The 18044-nt window shown below is 46.4% G+C and overlaps 1 protein-coding gene across 2 annotated transcripts in view; it reads right to left on the minus strand.

Moving 5' to 3' along the window:
• Positions 1 to 18044, minus strand: part of LOC128910809 (hexokinase-1) — a 39129-nt gene that overhangs the window by 9256 nt on the left and 11829 nt on the right. For both annotated transcript variants that reach the window (XM_054204590.1, XM_054204591.1), the window contains 12 exons: positions 17854 to 18002; positions 12544 to 12663; positions 9969 to 10064; positions 8643 to 8742; positions 8368 to 8551; positions 8042 to 8197; positions 5915 to 6148; positions 4020 to 4324; positions 3325 to 3473; positions 3102 to 3221; positions 1812 to 1907; positions 705 to 804 (listed from right to left, as the gene is read on the minus strand). In XM_054204590.1, the coding sequence (XP_054060565.1) occupies positions 705 to 804; positions 1812 to 1907; positions 3102 to 3221; positions 3325 to 3473; positions 4020 to 4324; positions 5915 to 6148; positions 8042 to 8197; positions 8368 to 8551; positions 8643 to 8742; positions 9969 to 10064; positions 12544 to 12663; positions 17854 to 18002 (1809 nt within the window). The remainder of the gene's footprint in view (positions 1 to 704; positions 805 to 1811; positions 1908 to 3101; positions 3222 to 3324; positions 3474 to 4019; positions 4325 to 5914; positions 6149 to 8041; positions 8198 to 8367; positions 8552 to 8642; positions 8743 to 9968; positions 10065 to 12543; positions 12664 to 17853; positions 18003 to 18044) is intronic.

The raw sequence follows: 18044 nt of genomic DNA on the forward strand, positions 1-18044 counted from the left end.
CAGCTGTCTGGAGGAGAAATCGGTGGCATTTTATTTTCCTACAACGACCTCGCAACCGAAACTGTCCTTAAAGCTTGCAGGTGCCTCATACCCTTCTCTCCCAGTGAAAACTCATTTCTCTGGAGAGCTTTAGGAATTCACGGCACCTTGTGCCACAGGCACCCCCAGCGTGGCATGTGCAAAGGCATCGGCAGTCGCCTGTGGAATTATCTCAGCTGTCTCACTGCTGGGAAGGGAGCTGTCAGTCGCCGCGCTTTGTCTATCAGAGCTTTCCATCACATGCCGTTCAGGAATCACGGCTGTGCTTCACAAATTTATTCTGAGATACCACATGCTCAAGGGAAGCTGTGGGCTACCTGAACATCCCGGCAGGGAAACTCTGATAGGCTAAACCAACAGATACTCCAGGAGCTGGTGAAGCTGCCCGAGCCCACAGTTGCTCGCTTCCCAGTTAAAATAGGCAGGATTTGTTCAGCATTACGGCCTGTGCTTATCTCAGCTGATCACGCACAGAACTGGCTGTTAAATGTTGCTCTTAATTCCTTCACACAGCTTGCTTCTGTTAGCCTCAAAATCTTCCACTCCTGGACACCCTAGCTCTATTTTCAGTTAAACACAGGGATGTCTCCACGAGAATACAGACAGATGTGTCGACATACTCTTTAATAAAAAAGTGCCAAATAACAAGCAGCTGTAACACATACCCACAATGAGTCCAATTTCACAGTTTGGGTCTTCATAAGCACAAGTCATCATTGTGCCTACCGTGTCATTCACCACGGCCACCACATCCAAGTCAAACTCCTTTGGAAGAGAGCAATAAAACAGTGAGAACTCTGGGTTTGGGACAACCCCTGACACCAAAGGTAACACAAAAGGAGTTACACCATTGGGAACTCTGTCAAAGCACACTGGAAACCAACAACTGAAAGTACCGGCCTGATTTTACACATGCAGAAATAGGAACTTAATCTACTATCAAGTAGCTAAGGCTCCTCGCATGCTTTACCTACAACAGACTACGTCTTCAGAAGAAAGGATATTCCTGGCTGTTCTCTTTGCCTTAGATATATTTAAGTGCAGATCTTGTATACAGGTATATGGTAGAGGGCTATTGCCATTCTATATTACAGCAGTGTGGTAGCAACTCCAGTAGCAAAGGTTTTTAAGATTCTTTTTTCACTTGCTGATAAAACTCTGCTAAAATTAATGCTCTCCTCAGGCTATTTTTCTTCCTTTCCCAGAAAGATTCAGCTAAGCTGCTTGAGGCTTTTCCAAGAACAGGGGCTGGGAGGGGGAAAGCTGTCATTTAGGGTGCACTGAGGTGGATTTCTGCAATCACTGCGTTGAAACTCCCTGCCTTCTCCATGCTCTGATGCAGTGAAAATTGCCCCAGGGCTTGAAAGAAGCCTTGAAAGTTCCGCCAAATTTAGCAAGTTAGAAGTCTCTGGGGAAAAAAAAAAAACAAACAAAACAAAAAAACCCCAATGAAACAAAATCCCCAGCATGGCTCATTTTGAGTAGCAATTTTGGTTTGGTGGCTGAACTCTCCCACTGCCTGTAGACCACCCTATGTGACGGTCAGGCTATATGCCAGCACAGCCACACAGTGTGGGCAGCTGCTGCATCTGGACCTGCTGCAAGGCAAACTCCTTCTGTGCAGGACAGGAGGCACAGCCTGTTTCCTCAAGGCGCACAAACCCTGCAAGAGGGAACCAGCCTGACCTATGAGGTCTGTGAAGTCTGGAGGGGAAGGAGAAGTAGGAGGAGAAAAAGAAAATAAAACCAGAAGAAAAAAAAAAAAAAATCACCTCTCTTCTTTTAATTCCTTCTCTAAGCAAATACACCACATCTTCTCCCTCGCAGTCTGTAGCTTTGAAGCCTTTTGTCCAATTGAGAAGGATACCCTAAAAAGAAAGAAAATAAGTTATCAAGTTTCCTGGTGCGCTTCAGATCGCCCCAAAAATCCTACAACCCTCTAAGGGACAATCACTGAGCACTTCTCTCTGATAACTTCCCTGCATTTGCTCACCTCCTCAGCCCATAAATTATTTATGGCCAGTCGGTACATGGACTCATAGAAGCCCTCAGCTGAAGGAGGAGGGTCGCCAGTATTCACCAATACGGGTACCACATTTTGCTGAACAACCTGTCTTCTCTCTCAGTCACACTCCAAAGTCTCCCTGGCTTGACCAAGCCTCCTATCATCAGCAAGATGACAGCTTTTTAGAGCCGGACATTTGAATGCCGCTCCTAAAATCACTGCCTAATTTCCTCATATATGAATGCTCATCTTATTTTTGCTAAGACTCAAGTGTTACTGTACACTTGACATTTCAAATGCTTTAGTGTGAGGTTATACGGAAGAGTCTCTATGAAAAGGAGTATCTCTTCATATATGTGGAATTTGCTTCTAAAACTACTAACCATGCTTAGTCTACAAATTTCCAGAGCAATGCAACAGACTCAAAAAAAAAAAGAAAAGCACGACAAGAAACAACAAACTCAAAAAAAAATAAAGATTTGTCAGAAAATATGTCTTTCTTCAAAAAAAGTGCTAAGTAGACAGGAAACTATTAACAGCTAGACAGGTGGAGTTTGTGGAAGTATGTGGCAGTGAGGAAGTCAAATATGAAAGCGAAAAGAAAAAGAGTACACACGGCAGGGACACACTGCAGGCTACACTGTCACCTGCAGGGTGACATAGCTGAGCAGGCCCTGGTCCATCTGCTCCATCCGGGGAGACCAGACCAGCTGGGGGACAGGAGCTGGCTGTAGGGACGGACTTTTGCTTACTGCTTGCAAAACCCGGGAAGTACCACAGTCCAGCAGCTTTATACAATTGGAAAAAACACAATGCCTTAAAAAAGGGACACCACCACCACAGAATGCTCTTATCTGTCACAGCCACGGGCTGAGCAGCATTTGCACTGCTACCTTTAAAGGAACTATTTATAGGAGCGGCTGCAGTGGTCAGGGTCAGAGCATGAAGCCTCCCCTTGTACAACCTCCCTGTAAGTGTCACGCAGATGGTATGAAGGCAGAGAAATCAGGCCTAGCATAAGCACAAAAACAGATTCAAAAGATACTAAGGAACTTACAGCATCCAGACTGGTCTGCTTGCAAGGGAAGGAAAACGTGAAGCCAAGAGGAAGACGTGCACCTTTTATCCCCATATAATCCAGGAAATCAGAAATGCAGGTAACGATGTGATCAAACAGCTTTAAAGAGAAAAGTCACACATATGAAGTTGTACGCGTTACACACTCTTAAGAAGGTACTGAAAAAGTTGCAGACCTGCAAAAGAGAAACACAAATACCCACCTCTTCTCCTGTTCCCTGCATCACCTCTATAGGAATGGCATAGATCTTGTTGTGCATCTCAACTGTTCTCCTTTTACCACTGCGGATTTTCACCAGCAAAACTCTAAAGTTTGTCCCTCCAAGGTCAAGTGCCAGAAAGTCTCCGTTCTCTGTAAAAGAGTATGTGTGTATATTTAAAGAACCATAAACAAAATCTGAGGAAGTGCTAAGATTTTAAGATTTTAATAAGTGCTATGAAAGCACTTTGATATAAAATCTCTTAGAAACTCTCAGTTGGGAAGTTAAACTCATCAAAGGAGAATTTTAGATGTTGTTCTGAATATTCCAGCCCTTTTTTCTTGTGGTTTTGTTTTGTTGCAAACCAACAAGGGAAAGGGAACCCCCACAACTGTTCCCTGAGAGAAAACAGAAATTTGGCCAGCCACCCTGAAATGTAAAGAACTACTCAGGTTGTGCAGACAGAGTTCAGATGGGTTTGGGTTATGGGTTTTCTCCCTCCAGGTCCTGGCTTGATTGCATCCTGGGGCAAGGACACAGGGCTGGGCTGACAGCAACCGGCACAAGGGCAGCACAGGCTGCCCTGCCTGGGACTGGGATTCCCTCCTTTGGATGGCTCAGGAGGCTCCTCCTTCCATTGCACCAGATCTGCTCACCCTCCACCAAACCCAAACCCCACCGCCCAGATATGCCTCTACCTGTCCCATCCGGCGTGCTGCGGACAAAGGTGGGCAGCATCTTCACTTTGGCAGTCTCATGCGTCTTCTTCTTCAGCCCCGCTTCCATCTCGGCCCTCATCCTCTTCTTCACCTGCAGCAGCTGCTCGTGGGTGAGCTTGAACTCGGCCAGCGTCTCATCGATGAGCCGGTGCTGTTCCGACAGCCGGTAGGCCACCGCCGTCACCATCGCTGCTCCCTTCCCGCTGCCGCTCTCCGACAGCAGGAACCGCACTTCAGAGTCAGGCACCAAGCGCCGGGTGGTTTTGTGCAAGCGCCGGGCGTACCTGCGGGGAGGGGACGCTGCAAGCCCACCACCTGCCTTGCCTCCCCCACCACCCCCCAAAATCTACGCTGCTGACACGGACCGACCGCAAAGGGGAGCAAGGAGCATCATCACGCCCAAACTAGTTACAGCCTCCCAAGGAGGAAAACTGCCAGGGGAGAGCAGTTCTTCCCTACGGCCTCTTTTCTCCTGAATTTCTAAGAAAGGCCAGCAAAAAGCAGGAGGGAGCATCAGAGTCTCATCCCCTGACCCAAGATGGGAGAAAGCCCCTGGCTCCAAGGCTGCTCCCATCTCCTTTCCTGGGGCCATCAGGCTGTCCTGAACTCACCGGGTTAGATTGTGTGGGGAAACAGTTCAGAAAAAAAAAGTTGCCCATGTATGTTATCTTAACACACCCCAGACTTGCCCATCTGGAAGAGCCAGCCAAAATGGCATTCTTGGAAATTTTTTTGTTTGCCAAAAATTTTGTTGTTCTTTAACTAAGAAAAATATATTATTTTTTTTCAACAAAATAATGAGAAAATGAAACGTAAAACATCTTTCTCCTTTCAAAAGCTTCCTCATAAATGACACTCAGCCCTCCCAGACAGCTCCAGTGCCACAGTATGTCCTGTACGCTGGGCTTCTGCTCCCCTTCGGTCCCCACAGGTAAATCCCAGAGCCCAGACTGGAAACTGACTTGTTATCCCCAGTTACTATTTACTAAGTAAAAGCCTTTTACCATGTGCGCATAAGCCACACCTCCACATTGCATAGTTCTTTATTCCGAACTTGGAAACCCTTACACAGGTGCTGCTGCTCTCCCAGTGCACAGATTCACTCCCAAACACCCGCAGCACTGGGGCTTGGGCACTGGGGTTATTTTTGACACTAAGACTCACACCAAACCCTGTTACCAGGATGAGGTACACCCATGGCAAGAAGAGCTCAACTTCCTCTCCGATTTCTACATAAATCTAAACAGCTGTTCGATTAAAAATGTGACTTTCAAGGCGGGGAAAAACAAGACAAAGCCCATTTTTAAAAGGCCACGGAAATGTAAGCACCAATTTTTTCCCCCTGGTTTCCAAGTATATCTTCACAAAAGACTTGAAAAAAATAGGGTTCAGCACATTTTCAAAACAACCGAGCTTAAGTTGAAAACGGAGATCAAGATGCATTAATGCAGGTCTCCTCAAAGCCCAAGCCATGGGCACAAAGTAATATTTTGTACCAAGAAACTCGCCTTCCAAGAGGTCTATTGAGATCCCTTAAGGTATGTACTCAAGCCCCCATAGTTTTCACTGATACTGCAGTATCCAGTTACTCAGGGGTTTGATTCTTTTCTTTGTGGTTTTGTTGTTTTGTTTGGTTCTTTTGTTGCTTGTTTTTTTTTTTTTTTATAATCTCACCCTACTTCTTGAGTTTAGGACATCTCTCCTTTCCACCGAGCTCCCCATCTCAGACCAAACCCCACACCCATGGTTTGGGTACCTCATCTCACACCCAAACCACGTGCCTGGGTGACATCTTGGGGTTACACGCTCGACCCTTTCCAAACCAGAAGCCGTGGCAGATGAAGAGTATTAACAGCAGGAGCAGAGGGACTCACTGCGGATGCATCTTGTAGAGGGAACCATCGACCCCCACGGTGGTCCGGAGGCGGCCAACCCCTTTGTTATCCCGCAGCTGGTTGAGGATGGCACCCAGTGTGGAGGCTACCAGGTTGGCCGAGCGGAAGGACACAATGGTGCAGACATGCTGGACGGCGATGCAGTCCTCATGGGATGGCTCCACCCCCAGGCGGGTTAAAATTTCTTTGGCTTTGTTCAAACCTTCTTTGCTCCTACAAAGAGAGAGCAATAAAGGGTACTCCTTAATGGAAGAGCTATAAAATGCAGGACAGAGGCGCATCCAACCATGGGTGTCCCTGCCTGGGGTTTGAGAAAGGGATTAGAAAATTTCTTAGAGATCTGGACTGGGAAGCTCCATGAGGCTTGAATTGAAATGCTATAAATATGCATTCATTCACAGACAGAAACAGCTTTCCATTAAAGCCCGGTACAAACATGCCACCTACAAACCACGCAATTCAAGGTACTATAGCAGCCACCCTACGGGCAGGACGACTACTCCCATGTGTACCCAAGAGCCTGCCATCCTTCATGTTCATTTCCCACAAGGCAAGAGGTACACCGTGCCATTGGAAACCTGTCCAACAATAACCTCTCCAACGCTGCCCACATTTTCGTTGTGTCAGATGGTCAGACCAAGTCTCATACTTCGAAAGCAGAAGCATCCCCCACGTAGCTCAGGCTGCAGTTGGTGCAACAGCACGGGACCCAAGACAGCTCCTTCAGCGCACCCCCAAGAAAGGTAGCAACTTCCAAGCACTTTTACAGACCTGGAGGAATTAAAATGCTTTTTCATCACCCTGATGCTTTAGACTCCAAACAGCTTGTCCTCTCTGGAGCAAGACGCACCAGCCGCACAATTCAGCACAGGTCTGTGCATACTCCTAATCCCACGCTCGCTTGCTCATATGTCTCCATAAATTAAACCCAGTCTGAAAAACCCTAAGTGAAGGTTGTCCAAGTGATTTCATCCTGATGGCTCCCTTTTCAGACTTTTACAACCTCACTAAATTTCTGCCTCTTGTGCTGCATTTTCCCACATCAGCACCCAGCCTGAGAGCAAAGTCTCTGGCAAAACTTATCCAACATCCACCTCGGTCATCTCCCAGACAAAAACAAAAGGAGTATATCTTGTCATTACTAACTGCACTCCATACATCTTTTTAAGGACTCTTGCATCCTGCTAGCATGAGCTAGAAATTTGAAGCTGCACAGGGATGTGCTCCCCACTTATAATCAAAGTGCTCTTCAGGGAGTTAGGTGGGATTTCAGGGCGAATTTTGCGGAATTTCTCCATAACTGCATTTTTCTCATTGTTGTTCAACATTACGTTGGTCCATGACATGGACCTCTGTGGTTAAGACGAATGAACACGCACATTTCATGGAAAGCTGTTCAGATAGGATGGTCTGCAGGGACAGGAATGAAACGGGGCCGGGGGCAACAGGCATTGGAGAAGTTACTGGCTGTTCCCTTGGCATTGTGCTCGCAATCAACAATACATGTGCACCAAAGTCAGCAGCACTTCGAAAAGAAAAAGCCAGCCCAATGACTACAGTACAAACTATCCCAGTGATGTGAATTTTAAAAACATGGGGGGGGGGAAGAGCCGGTAAGTACTGACCGAAGGGGTGATGACACCATAAGAAACCAACTGGCGCATAGCTCAGAGGTCACCGTGTAGCACCCGGCACTGCCTACGAGACTGAATGCTCTGCCTTGTCACGCTTGTTTTCTTTCTGCCCAGCGATCCCGTGGATACAGCAAGGAGCGACGCAAGTATTTGCTAGGAGGCACCAAGCCAATTCACTCCTGCGTTTAGCTGCAGGGTAGCAGCTTCTGAGTTTTTGTGAGGAGGGTGAGAGGTAGCACAGTCTGGTAGGCTTTTTCATAGCTCCTCCCAGCACAGAAAAAGGAAGAAATCTCAGGGAGAAGGGCACAGGCCGTCTGCTGAGGGTCCCTACGTGCTGGCTCTGCACCTGCACTGGAAGATAGCAGCCACCCCCAGCGCAACACATCTCCCCAGAAAATGAAGAGAGATGCTGGAAAATTAACATTCAGAGTCCCTGTGAACCCCAGGGGGGTGAAAAAGGAGAGGTACTCACTTTTCTATGGCAGAAACATGCTTCGTCTCAAACTTTCCTTTGGTGAGAAGCTCAGGGGTGATTCTCCCCTCAAAGAGCAGCCCCTCCTTGGCCATCTTCACCAGGATAAGCCTCACCAGCTCCCCCATGTACAGCCCACTGACCATCTTCTCAAACCTGCAGGAGAGGACAGCAGCGGTCGCCCAGCTGTGCCACTGCACCATCCGGCCCAGCCTGCAGTTTGCCTCACCGTGGGCAAAGCTGAACTGATGAATTCATAACACAAGTGGAAAAGGGAGCACGGAGCAGAAAATAAAAGCAGCAAAGCTTGTAACTGCCTCACTCACAACTGCTTCCCAGGATTAAGGGATCCACGGTCGATCTCTCGATCAAACTCGGTCCTGATGTCTTCCAGTGAGCCATCATCTCCGAAGGCCCCCCACTCCGTGTTAATGCACATCCTGCCCTCGTCCCCTTCCACCAGGTCAATGTGCCGCATCTCCTCCATGTAACAAGCGTTGGTGCCAGTGCCTTTAGGGAAAGGACATCAGAAGGTGCTAACCAAACAGGCCAGGCAAAGGGAGAAAAGCCACGTGCATGCTGCAGCAGCAATGTGCATTACCAATGATCAAGCCAACTTCACAACGCTGGTCATCAAAACCACAGGTCATCATCGTCCCAACGGTGTCGTTCACAACAGCCATGATATCTGCATCGTAGTCCTGATGGAGAAAAAAATATATTACTCGAGCCATATGGCTTCTTTGGAAAACACTGCTTGTGTTTATCACCGGTTTGCTTATTTCAACTAATTTCACAAGGAACAGGAGACAAGTAATTTGCCTGAATACCACAGCTCATCTTTTTAAATATCACCAATTCCATCTGCCAGATCCCAATCCCACACACCCAAGGAGACAACGAGACCAGACTAATGCACCAGGCAAGCGACAAAACAGCAGTAGCGTAATTCTAGAGAGCAAAGACCTGCTCTCACATAAGCACCCTTAGGCAGGAAAGAAGAGGGCTATACATGAGGGAGGGAAGAACTCTGCAGTTAAACGTCATGGAGTAATTTGATGCAGTTGCTTGAGAAGGCAATCTAGAAAATATTCCCAGTTTACTTATTTCTCATAGAATTCACTTAAAACGTCTAGGAGTTTTATTTCAAGTGAAGATTTGAATACAAAAATATAAACAAATAATGCAATTAAGCAAGCTATCCAAATGACATGCACTCATTCCTTTCCAGCTTCTTCAGTGTTTTATTCTACCTGATATCAAGTCTGATGATAGTAACTGACTAAAGTAATGTTGTTCGGTGACAGTAAAACTCAGGTTTGTGTAAGAGTCCACAACCGCCCAAACAGACCAAATACTGCCCAGTTTCCGATGAATTTGGATGCTGAGTAAACAACACATCACCTGGCTGCAAGCATTATGCAAACCCAGATTCATTCCATCTCACGCTCAGTGCCTTTTTATTTAAATCAGCAACCTGGTCACCTTCACCCTCTATAAAATCAGCAGTGAGAAACTCACTGAGCCTGAAACCCCCCTTTCTCTTCTACCCTGCTCCTCTCCTGCTCCCAAGCAGGGCAGTTGCACAACGCAGCTGAGCCCAGACCAAAAGCTGGTGTCACGGACACACAGCACTTTCTCAGTTTTTGGAGAGTGATAAAACTGCTGAAGGTTGCCAGCGACAAACCACAAGACAGTAACTCAGTTATGAGCTACGAGGAAAATCACAACTTCCACATCACGACTCTGACATCACCCCATCTTCCCAGCAAATGGCGAAACTGCACATCTTCATGCAAAAAAGCAGAGCTGCGCCATCACTCAGATCACACACTCAACTCAGTGATGCGAAGGGTGGTCTCTGACAAAGAAACGCCAGTTTGCTGCTCTGATACAGAGTTAAAAAAAAGAACGAAGTACAATTTACCCCACGTTTCTTGATGGCCCTGTTGAGCAGCCTCACAACATCTGCTCCCTCCACTCCACTTGCTTTGAAGCGCTTCGTCCAGGTTATCAGAATACCCTGATAAAACAAGAAAGCAATATTCAACAGGATGCCACACGACACAAATTGATTTTTTTTTTTCCTTAAAAACAAGATTTTATACTCCAAATGCCTCTTCATGTCTCTTTTGTACGACCTAACAACCCAACCTGAGACAACTGGAGGTCTTTGATTCTCATTACAGTAAGCTGAAAGACGGGACATTGTTTTCCCCTCCCTTGTTAGAAACTGGCTGGTTTGCAGTTTGTATTTTCAGCCCACTCTTCTCCCTGTTACTCCTCGACAGTTTTTCTTGGAAAACCATTTAATCCTTTTGGGCCATGGAAATTGACTGCTTTCAGAAAAAGCTGACTGCGCGGGACTGGCCAAAGAGCAGGGATGTGATGTTTGTACACCCGGGACTCAGCTGCAGCGGGGATCAGGCTGCTGCACATTTGCTGCCTGAGTCCCAACTGTCCGGGCTTGTTTCAGTGGGGGATCACGTTCTTGGGTCAAGGCAAATGGAAATACTGGAAACGTAGCAATGTGCATCCCCAACTTACAGCGTGGACAAAAAAGGAAACCCTGGTATTGAATTCTTTGCCTGCAAACTGTCATAAAGAGCCTGCAAAATCCCCCAAGGTGATAAGTACATCTGATTTTTTTTTTCTACTTGGCTAATGCCTAGCTGATTCAGAGCATTCCGTATATAAGTAAATAATAATAAAAGAAAGAAAAGCGCATTCACAGTAGTCAACAGGAAAAAAGACTCAAATCAGCTCAGCTTTTCATACCCATCACAATATTCACATCTATCACAACAAGAGTCCAAGAAGCTAAAAACCAGAAAAGCTGAAGCCTATAGACACAAGCAGCCATTGCCGAGGTGTACCTTTGCCCGTATCTCAGCTTAAAAGTCAACCACGTCTTGTGCACATTCACCCTCCCAGCTGCGATAGCATTTAGCCCTGAAGCTATGGGGGACAGAGGGACTAGGGCAGCTCTTTCCAGACAGGAGGTATTCCTACCACTAAACCACAGTTTGCGTAAGTTTTGCCCCTGTGCCATCCTCATTAGCGTCATTTTGAAATCCAGCAAAGCCCTGTGCTGCTGCGCAGGAAAACCATGGGCCAAGCCCACTCTGTGGGCATAGCTTTAATGGTCAAAAAGGCCCCTCGGTCCACGGAACTTTTATCATTCAGGAAACGGGTCAAACCACGCTGGCAAAGAGCGGCTCTTCTCAGTGTGAGCAGCCACTTGTGCCAGGAAGATTTTTTCTTCTCCAGCAAGGCCTCGGCACACAGGGAAGAGTCCTTGGAGTGCAGCAGGGTTGAGCGGGACCCAACCACACAGTGGCCACCTCGTCACTCTCGGAAAAACCAGGGACCCTCTGCCTCCTTCTGCTCACCAAGCATGAGAAACCAGCACTCCGGCAAGCACAGCCCTGCAGGAGCAGCAATCCAGGAACAAATCTGTCCCGCAGAATCCCAAGAGAACATATTTTTCAAATGCCCAAAATACCACAAAACCTCTCAGAAAGAAAGTCCACTCTGCCACTGCTCATCCCCATGTCTCTACAGGTGTCCCCAGCCCATCCCACACACTACCTGCCTGCCCAGACTGGAAAGCCGCACCAAAATCAACTCATCTCTTCTCAACTGATTGAGAAAAAGGCAGCTCTCTCGTTCTCAGCTACATTCAGACCCTGAGTTAGTAAGCCCCCTTGGTTTCAGCTCTCAGCTTGCTCAAAAAGTATGAAATGTAATAAAAACCGTGTCTCGCCTGGCCCTCCTCAGCACCAACACCTGGGGAGCTGTCGCACCAGGCTAACCTAGAGACCTGCAAGCTAGAAAAGGAGGTCGCGTTTTAACACTGCAACCTCTTGGCGTTTTGTGCGGATTTAACTTTCCTGCGTTAATTTGCTACGCCAGTGCCACAGCAACGCTGTACCAGGACACTGCCAAGTCATTTGTGATATAATGAGCAAAAAGGAAGAAAATATCATAGCATCCTTGCCACGGGGATCTCACCAGTCACTTCATACAATGCTGGTTATTTCCATCCCTTTTTTAAGCACGTCGCTTCCAGGTGCCAGCGGCACAGCTCAGCACTGCTGCTCAGGAGGGAGATCCTGATCTCCATCAGCATGTTCGGCAAAACCGTGAAGTTCAGCAAAATCTGAGCAAACATTGTTGGGCTGGGTCCTTCCCAGTTATGCCCCATGGAGAGGCGGAAAAGGCCGCACAGGAGGCAGGCAAAACCCCTGCCGTGTTCACACAATAAACCATAATACGGAGGAGCTCAGGCAGAGGCAGAATGAAACATTGGTTGGCTCTTCCTCATCTGTTAACCAGGTCTTTCAGACAGAAACATAAACACAAAAATGAAATCTGACAGTGAAATATAAAGCACTCATTTATCCCAAAAATGAGACCTGTCTGGGACACTGCTTTCATAGCAGCATTTTCGCAACACGGTAGCTCTTCTGCATATTAAGAAAATTGTGAAATCTTCTTACCTCATCTAGCTTGGATTGTCGACATGGGAAAGAAAACGTAAACCCTACTGGCAATTTCTTGTCTTTGATTTGTTGTTTCTCCATGAAGTCTCCCAGGCATTCAGCAACATGATCAAAAAGCTGTAAGAAAATAAAAAGTGTAAAACCACCATGATTAGAGATACAGTTTCAGGGAGAAGATATTTCCAGCAGCGTATGAAAACCGTATGGGGTGAGGGGAAAGGGGAAAACATCTGCTCCAAATTTTTAAAGATATATAAATGACATAGCTATGAAAATACTCTCAGGCAATAATTAATAAATTATGAAATACATTGTCCTTTTATGCATCTAATTCTGCATGGAATCTTTTACACCCATATAAAAATGCTTTTCCTGAAACAATCAGCATGTGTCTCTTAAGCCTGCCATAACCCTTCTACTTAACATTTGATGAGAACAAAAATCTTCTTCTAACCTTTCACTGACAGGAAGGAGCATCTCAAAAGAGCATTTGGGATCCAGCCCCACATGAGGTTGAGCACTCCTACAGCTATGCAGAGAAGATCAACATCTGCTTCACTCAAGCACTGCTGAGACCAAGAGAGCCAGCACTTTGCAGAAGCCACCCAAAAGGACAGAAACTCAAACCTATTCCTAAAGCACACAACAAGCAAACAAAAAGGAGACCCAGGGGATTTTTCTAAATATTTCACATGTTCTGAGAAACAACCTGAAATGGCAACGTTTTCTGCATTTTTTTTTATAATGCTGAACTATGCAGGCAGCCTGCAGGTACCAATTCCCACCCAGCCACCCCAATGGCATCCCTCGGCGGTGCCCTGCGACAATGGTGCCATGTGTGCCCGACAGCCGGGCCAGGTGCCAGGCACGCCAGGGAGTGCAGGGGCTCGAAGGCAAGGGATGTCTCTCCCACCAAACTATTTGGAAAGCCCCTCAGGGAGATTTGCAACGCTCACAGCCAAAATCAAGCCTTGGTGATTGAAGCAACAGAAATATGCATTTGTATCTAGCAGGACCAAAAAGCCAGACATGCCTTGAACTGACCCATACCAGAAATGGATGTCAAACCTATTAACAAGTCATCACCTGCCCCAGAAGATAACTGTGCTTCACATTTTAACTCCCTGGAAAAAAAAAAAAAAAACAAACCAAAAACCCACATCCCTATCTGCAGCACTGGTGGGATAAGGCCAGGAAAACTGCCCAGAAGATCAAGGATAATAGGGAGGGAGTACAAAAAGATATCTGTTGGTTGCAATTAGCCTGCACGGCTTTATTAAGAACAATTTACAGAGCCTTGGAGAGATGGGAAAGCACTATAGACAGGCTGCAGCAATTACAAAAAATGAAGAGGAATATTCGCCGTTCGAAGCAGACCGAGAAGCGGTATCTGTAACATTCCAATTGAACAGAAGACCTTGAACTCACTCCCTAAAATGGAGTCAGATTTGATTAAGCAGAAGTACAGTAGTTTCCAGGGAAAAAGTTGCCATTCATTGTCCCAGGCAAATCAAGGCCATTTCACCGAGCGCAGGCAGTGAAACAGCATGGGAAAGCAACCCACGCTGCTGCGCTCCTGTAAGACTACTTTCAGCTGTCCAGATGAGGGGGAAAGAAAAAGGAGTTATGAAAAGAAGAAATACAGTTAAGTAATAAAATATGGCAACTTCTCCATGGGAAACACAGAAATAACAGGAGCGCACGTTTTTATTATTCTTTCCATGCGAAAGTATCTTGCTAAATGTTAAAGGAGACATCCCTCAACACTAAATACTCAATCCTACTAAACTTTCAACTGCTCCCAGGATTACAAACGATAACCAGCGGCCAACCTCAAACCCCGCAGGAATTCAGAGAGCAGGAAGCAGAAATATTGACTGTAGATTTTGCTACAAAAATCCCTGGGCATTCCCAATGAACTCCAGACGTGCCGAAGCTCGCCTCCGTGAGCTGTCGCGGCATGCTCGCTGCAAGCAATGCACGCCGTGAGGCGTTAGGGCTCCAGGCTGGCAGCGGGGCACGCAACCGGAACCTGTCCCGCAAATGCGGTTAACTATTAGCCAGGTTCTTGACACCACAGTAGCAGTGTGTAGTCAGTGGTGCACGGTCTGGCTGTGCTACTGTTTTTAATAAAGCACAGAGGGGAGGCGTTACTCAAAAGGAAAAAAGAAAAAGAGGGGGCATTTATTTGATTTTGCTACCGTTGATGGTCGTAAGATTTTTCCTAAGGAGACTGGAGGAAGCATCTGTATGTGCCAGTGCCCAGATTAACATCCAAACCTTACAAATGCCAAATAACTTGCACACGACAGTAGAGGCATGTGGATTTCACTAAAGTAGGGCAGGCGAATTGAGGAAAAACCTAAATTCCCATCCACCCACAGGTGTACGGTAGGGAACAGTACGAGCCCAATAGCTTATCAAATGTCAAAGAGATAGACAGTGCAAATGCCACTGCCAAGAGGAAATGACCAGTCAGATTTTACACCTTTATAGACCTGAAGCTACGCAACCACGAGACACTGAGCAATGTGATATTGGGCTTCATTACTTCCTCTGGCCGTGAAGTTGCCTGCTCAGGTCGGGCTCCAAGGAGTCTCCACAAGGACGCATTTGGCTGGCAGCCAGCAGACTTTGGCGAGCAACTGCAGATCTGAGCTCAAGCTCAAGCCCCTGAACAGGGAAGATGTAACGAGCAAGGAAACCACAGCTTCAGGTTCGGAGAACCTGCACAACCTACCTCCAGTGGAGGCAGAACACAAAAAGCAGCGCCAAAATCAAGCCTCAGGCACACTCCCATTTGCTGAGCTGACACGGAAAACAGGCTTCTTACAAATTTTAGACCTGCTATTACACTGATGAAGTCAAGGAATTTTGCTCTTGACTTTGACAGGGAACCGTCTCTGACTGGCAAAGCTGTCAGCCCATGCCCGATAGATGGGCAAAAACAGACGTTTGAATGCAATGAACTAGAAAATATCAAAACAAACCCTGCTAGTGAGGCATGAAGCCATAAATCACAATTCCTTCAATAACCTGATTATATATTAGGCTTTAAGAGTATAACTCACTGAAGTTAATGACACAGCTTGCTGAAAAACATATTAGCAGCCTACCTCCCGCCGGCAGTTCAGTCCAAGCATTCCACTAATCTGGCTCAGAGATTTCAGAGAACCTCAACCGTATGCATCAGTCATAAGCACCAAATCATCACCTGCCTGCGCAGCTCCCGGGCATCCCCCATGCTTCCCTGTGAAGTCTCACAACAAGCGTTTTAGTCATGGCTGGGTATTGTCATGGGGCAACTCCGAACCCAGATGCAGTTCTGATGATGATTCCGGTTCTCCTCTTCTTTTCCTGGTACTTAAATACCCAAAGCGACTGTCCCCCCAGGCTCAGTGGAAGCCTGGCAAAGCCTGTCAGTCTGAGCTCCATGCTGCTGGTTCCCGACAGCCAAATGGCCTTCGGATACTTAAAAATTAAAACATAAACGCAACAAAGCCCTGGAAAAAATGCAGGCCTGATGTCTCCTTCCCTGGGTTCTCCTTACTACCTTTACCCTGTCTCCATTGAGTCTCACCTTTAAGTCAGCCCACCTTGCCTTCCCGGGACAGACACGTGTGGGCAACCCTGCTGTTTGTGGGTCTCCAGCTCCCGACAACCCTTGTCGATGGACAAACAACAAGACTCCAAACCTGCCTCCAGACAGCCCACCCGACCCCCTGCCTCCCTCCACCAGCAACAGGCAGCTCAGCTCAGCTCCCCTCCAAAACCGTTCTGTGGGAAAGCTGCTTTTTGCCAGAAAGGGAAAGCCCTTTTGGCCAGATAAAGTAATAATGTTGGCAAAAGTCTTTACAAGAAAGGTATTTTATTGCTGTGATTCAGATACCACAGCAATGCTTATATCGGAGCTACTTATAAGCCATGATCATAGAACAGTTTATCATAGAATCACGGTTTGGGTTGGAAGGGATCTTCAAGACCATCTAGTTCCAACCCCCCTGCCCTGGGCAGGGACACCTCCCACCAGACCAGGTTGCTCCAAGCCCCGTCCAACCTGGCCTTGAACACCTCCAGGGATGGGGCAGCCACAGCTTCTCTGGGCAACCTGGGCCAGGGGCTCACCACCCTCACAGCAAACAGTTTCTTCCTAATATCTAATCTAAATCTACCCTCTTTTAGTTTAACACCATCACCCCTTGTCCTATCACAACAGGCCCTTTTCAAGAGTCCCTCCCCATCTTTCCTGTAGCCCCTTTAGGTGCTGGAAGGGGCGATAGGGTCTCCCCGGAGCCTTCTCTTCTCCAGGCTGAACAACCCCAACCCTCTCAGCCTGTCTTCATAGGAGAGATGCTCTTACACTCACTATTGCATAAGAATGCAGCAGCAGTTATTAGATACATATGTTAAGGGTATTCAAGTTGACTACAGAAAATATATTAAGGGTAGAAATATTGTTTGCACAGTTTTTCTTTTTTTCCTCTTTTATTTATTCTTCTGAAACAAGCTATAAGTTTCCCACAGGTCTCTCATACTGCTAAATGGCACCTCATTCTAGTAAAAAGTGTAAAAAACTTGCTTTTTCCAATGATGAAAATTACCTGCTTTGTCTTACACTGGCATGGAGACAAATCTGTCAGTAAAATATTCATTGCAATCAACTTCCTGATCATAAAAAGAAAAGAAATTCTTCCAAAAATCCCAATTTGAAATCCAAGTAAATGGATCCAAACTTTTTTCTATTTTTTGGAACATGGGAGACTTAAAAAAAAAACAAACCTCTATCATTTATTCAGCAAAAATTAAGTTGAAGTTGTGCCAAAACAGTCTGTCAGCTTCCTGTAATTTTTCTAATGTACTTGTACTTTTCACGAATGCTGAGTTGCTCAGACTGCCAGGACAGATATGTGGCTGTCATGGGTATTTCTATCCCTCATCTAACACTACAATTGCAGGGTTGGCCATGCTCATAGCTTACAAAGACTAAGTTGTTTTCCTGCTCTCCGTTCCTATCCGTGGAAAGTAACTTTACTATAAAAGTCAGAATTTTTACTCCTAGGCCTTTTTTCCCCTAAGTCAGCCAAACTCTGCTACACAATGACAGCAGATTTGCAGCACTCATGCATGCTCTATTACGCTAACTACTGTTTATTTATTTTCAGTATCAACAAAGAGCTGTAGTTGAGTCCGTGCACACTGGAGGTGCGACTGTTAAGATGCTAAGGTCATTCTTGTCGTGTTTTTCTGAAATGGCACCATGAAAGCAGCTAATCTTTAGAGAGACATCCTAAGGAAGAGGGTGCTTACCCGTGTTCCACTGCCATGCATGATATCTTCGGGCGTATTATAAATTTCGCTCTCCATTTGTACGGTCTGCTTTTTTTCATGCGATACCTTCACCCGGAGAATTCGGAAATAAGAACCACCAAGATCCAGTGCAATGAAATCTCCTTTCTCTATGTGGAAAACAAGACACAAGCAATTAAAAAACATACACA

Source organism: Rissa tridactyla, chromosome 6, assembly GCF_028500815.1.
Source record: "Rissa tridactyla isolate bRisTri1 chromosome 6, bRisTri1.patW.cur.20221130, whole genome shotgun sequence".
NCBI classification, from domain to species: domain Eukaryota; kingdom Metazoa; phylum Chordata; class Aves; order Charadriiformes; family Laridae; genus Rissa; species Rissa tridactyla.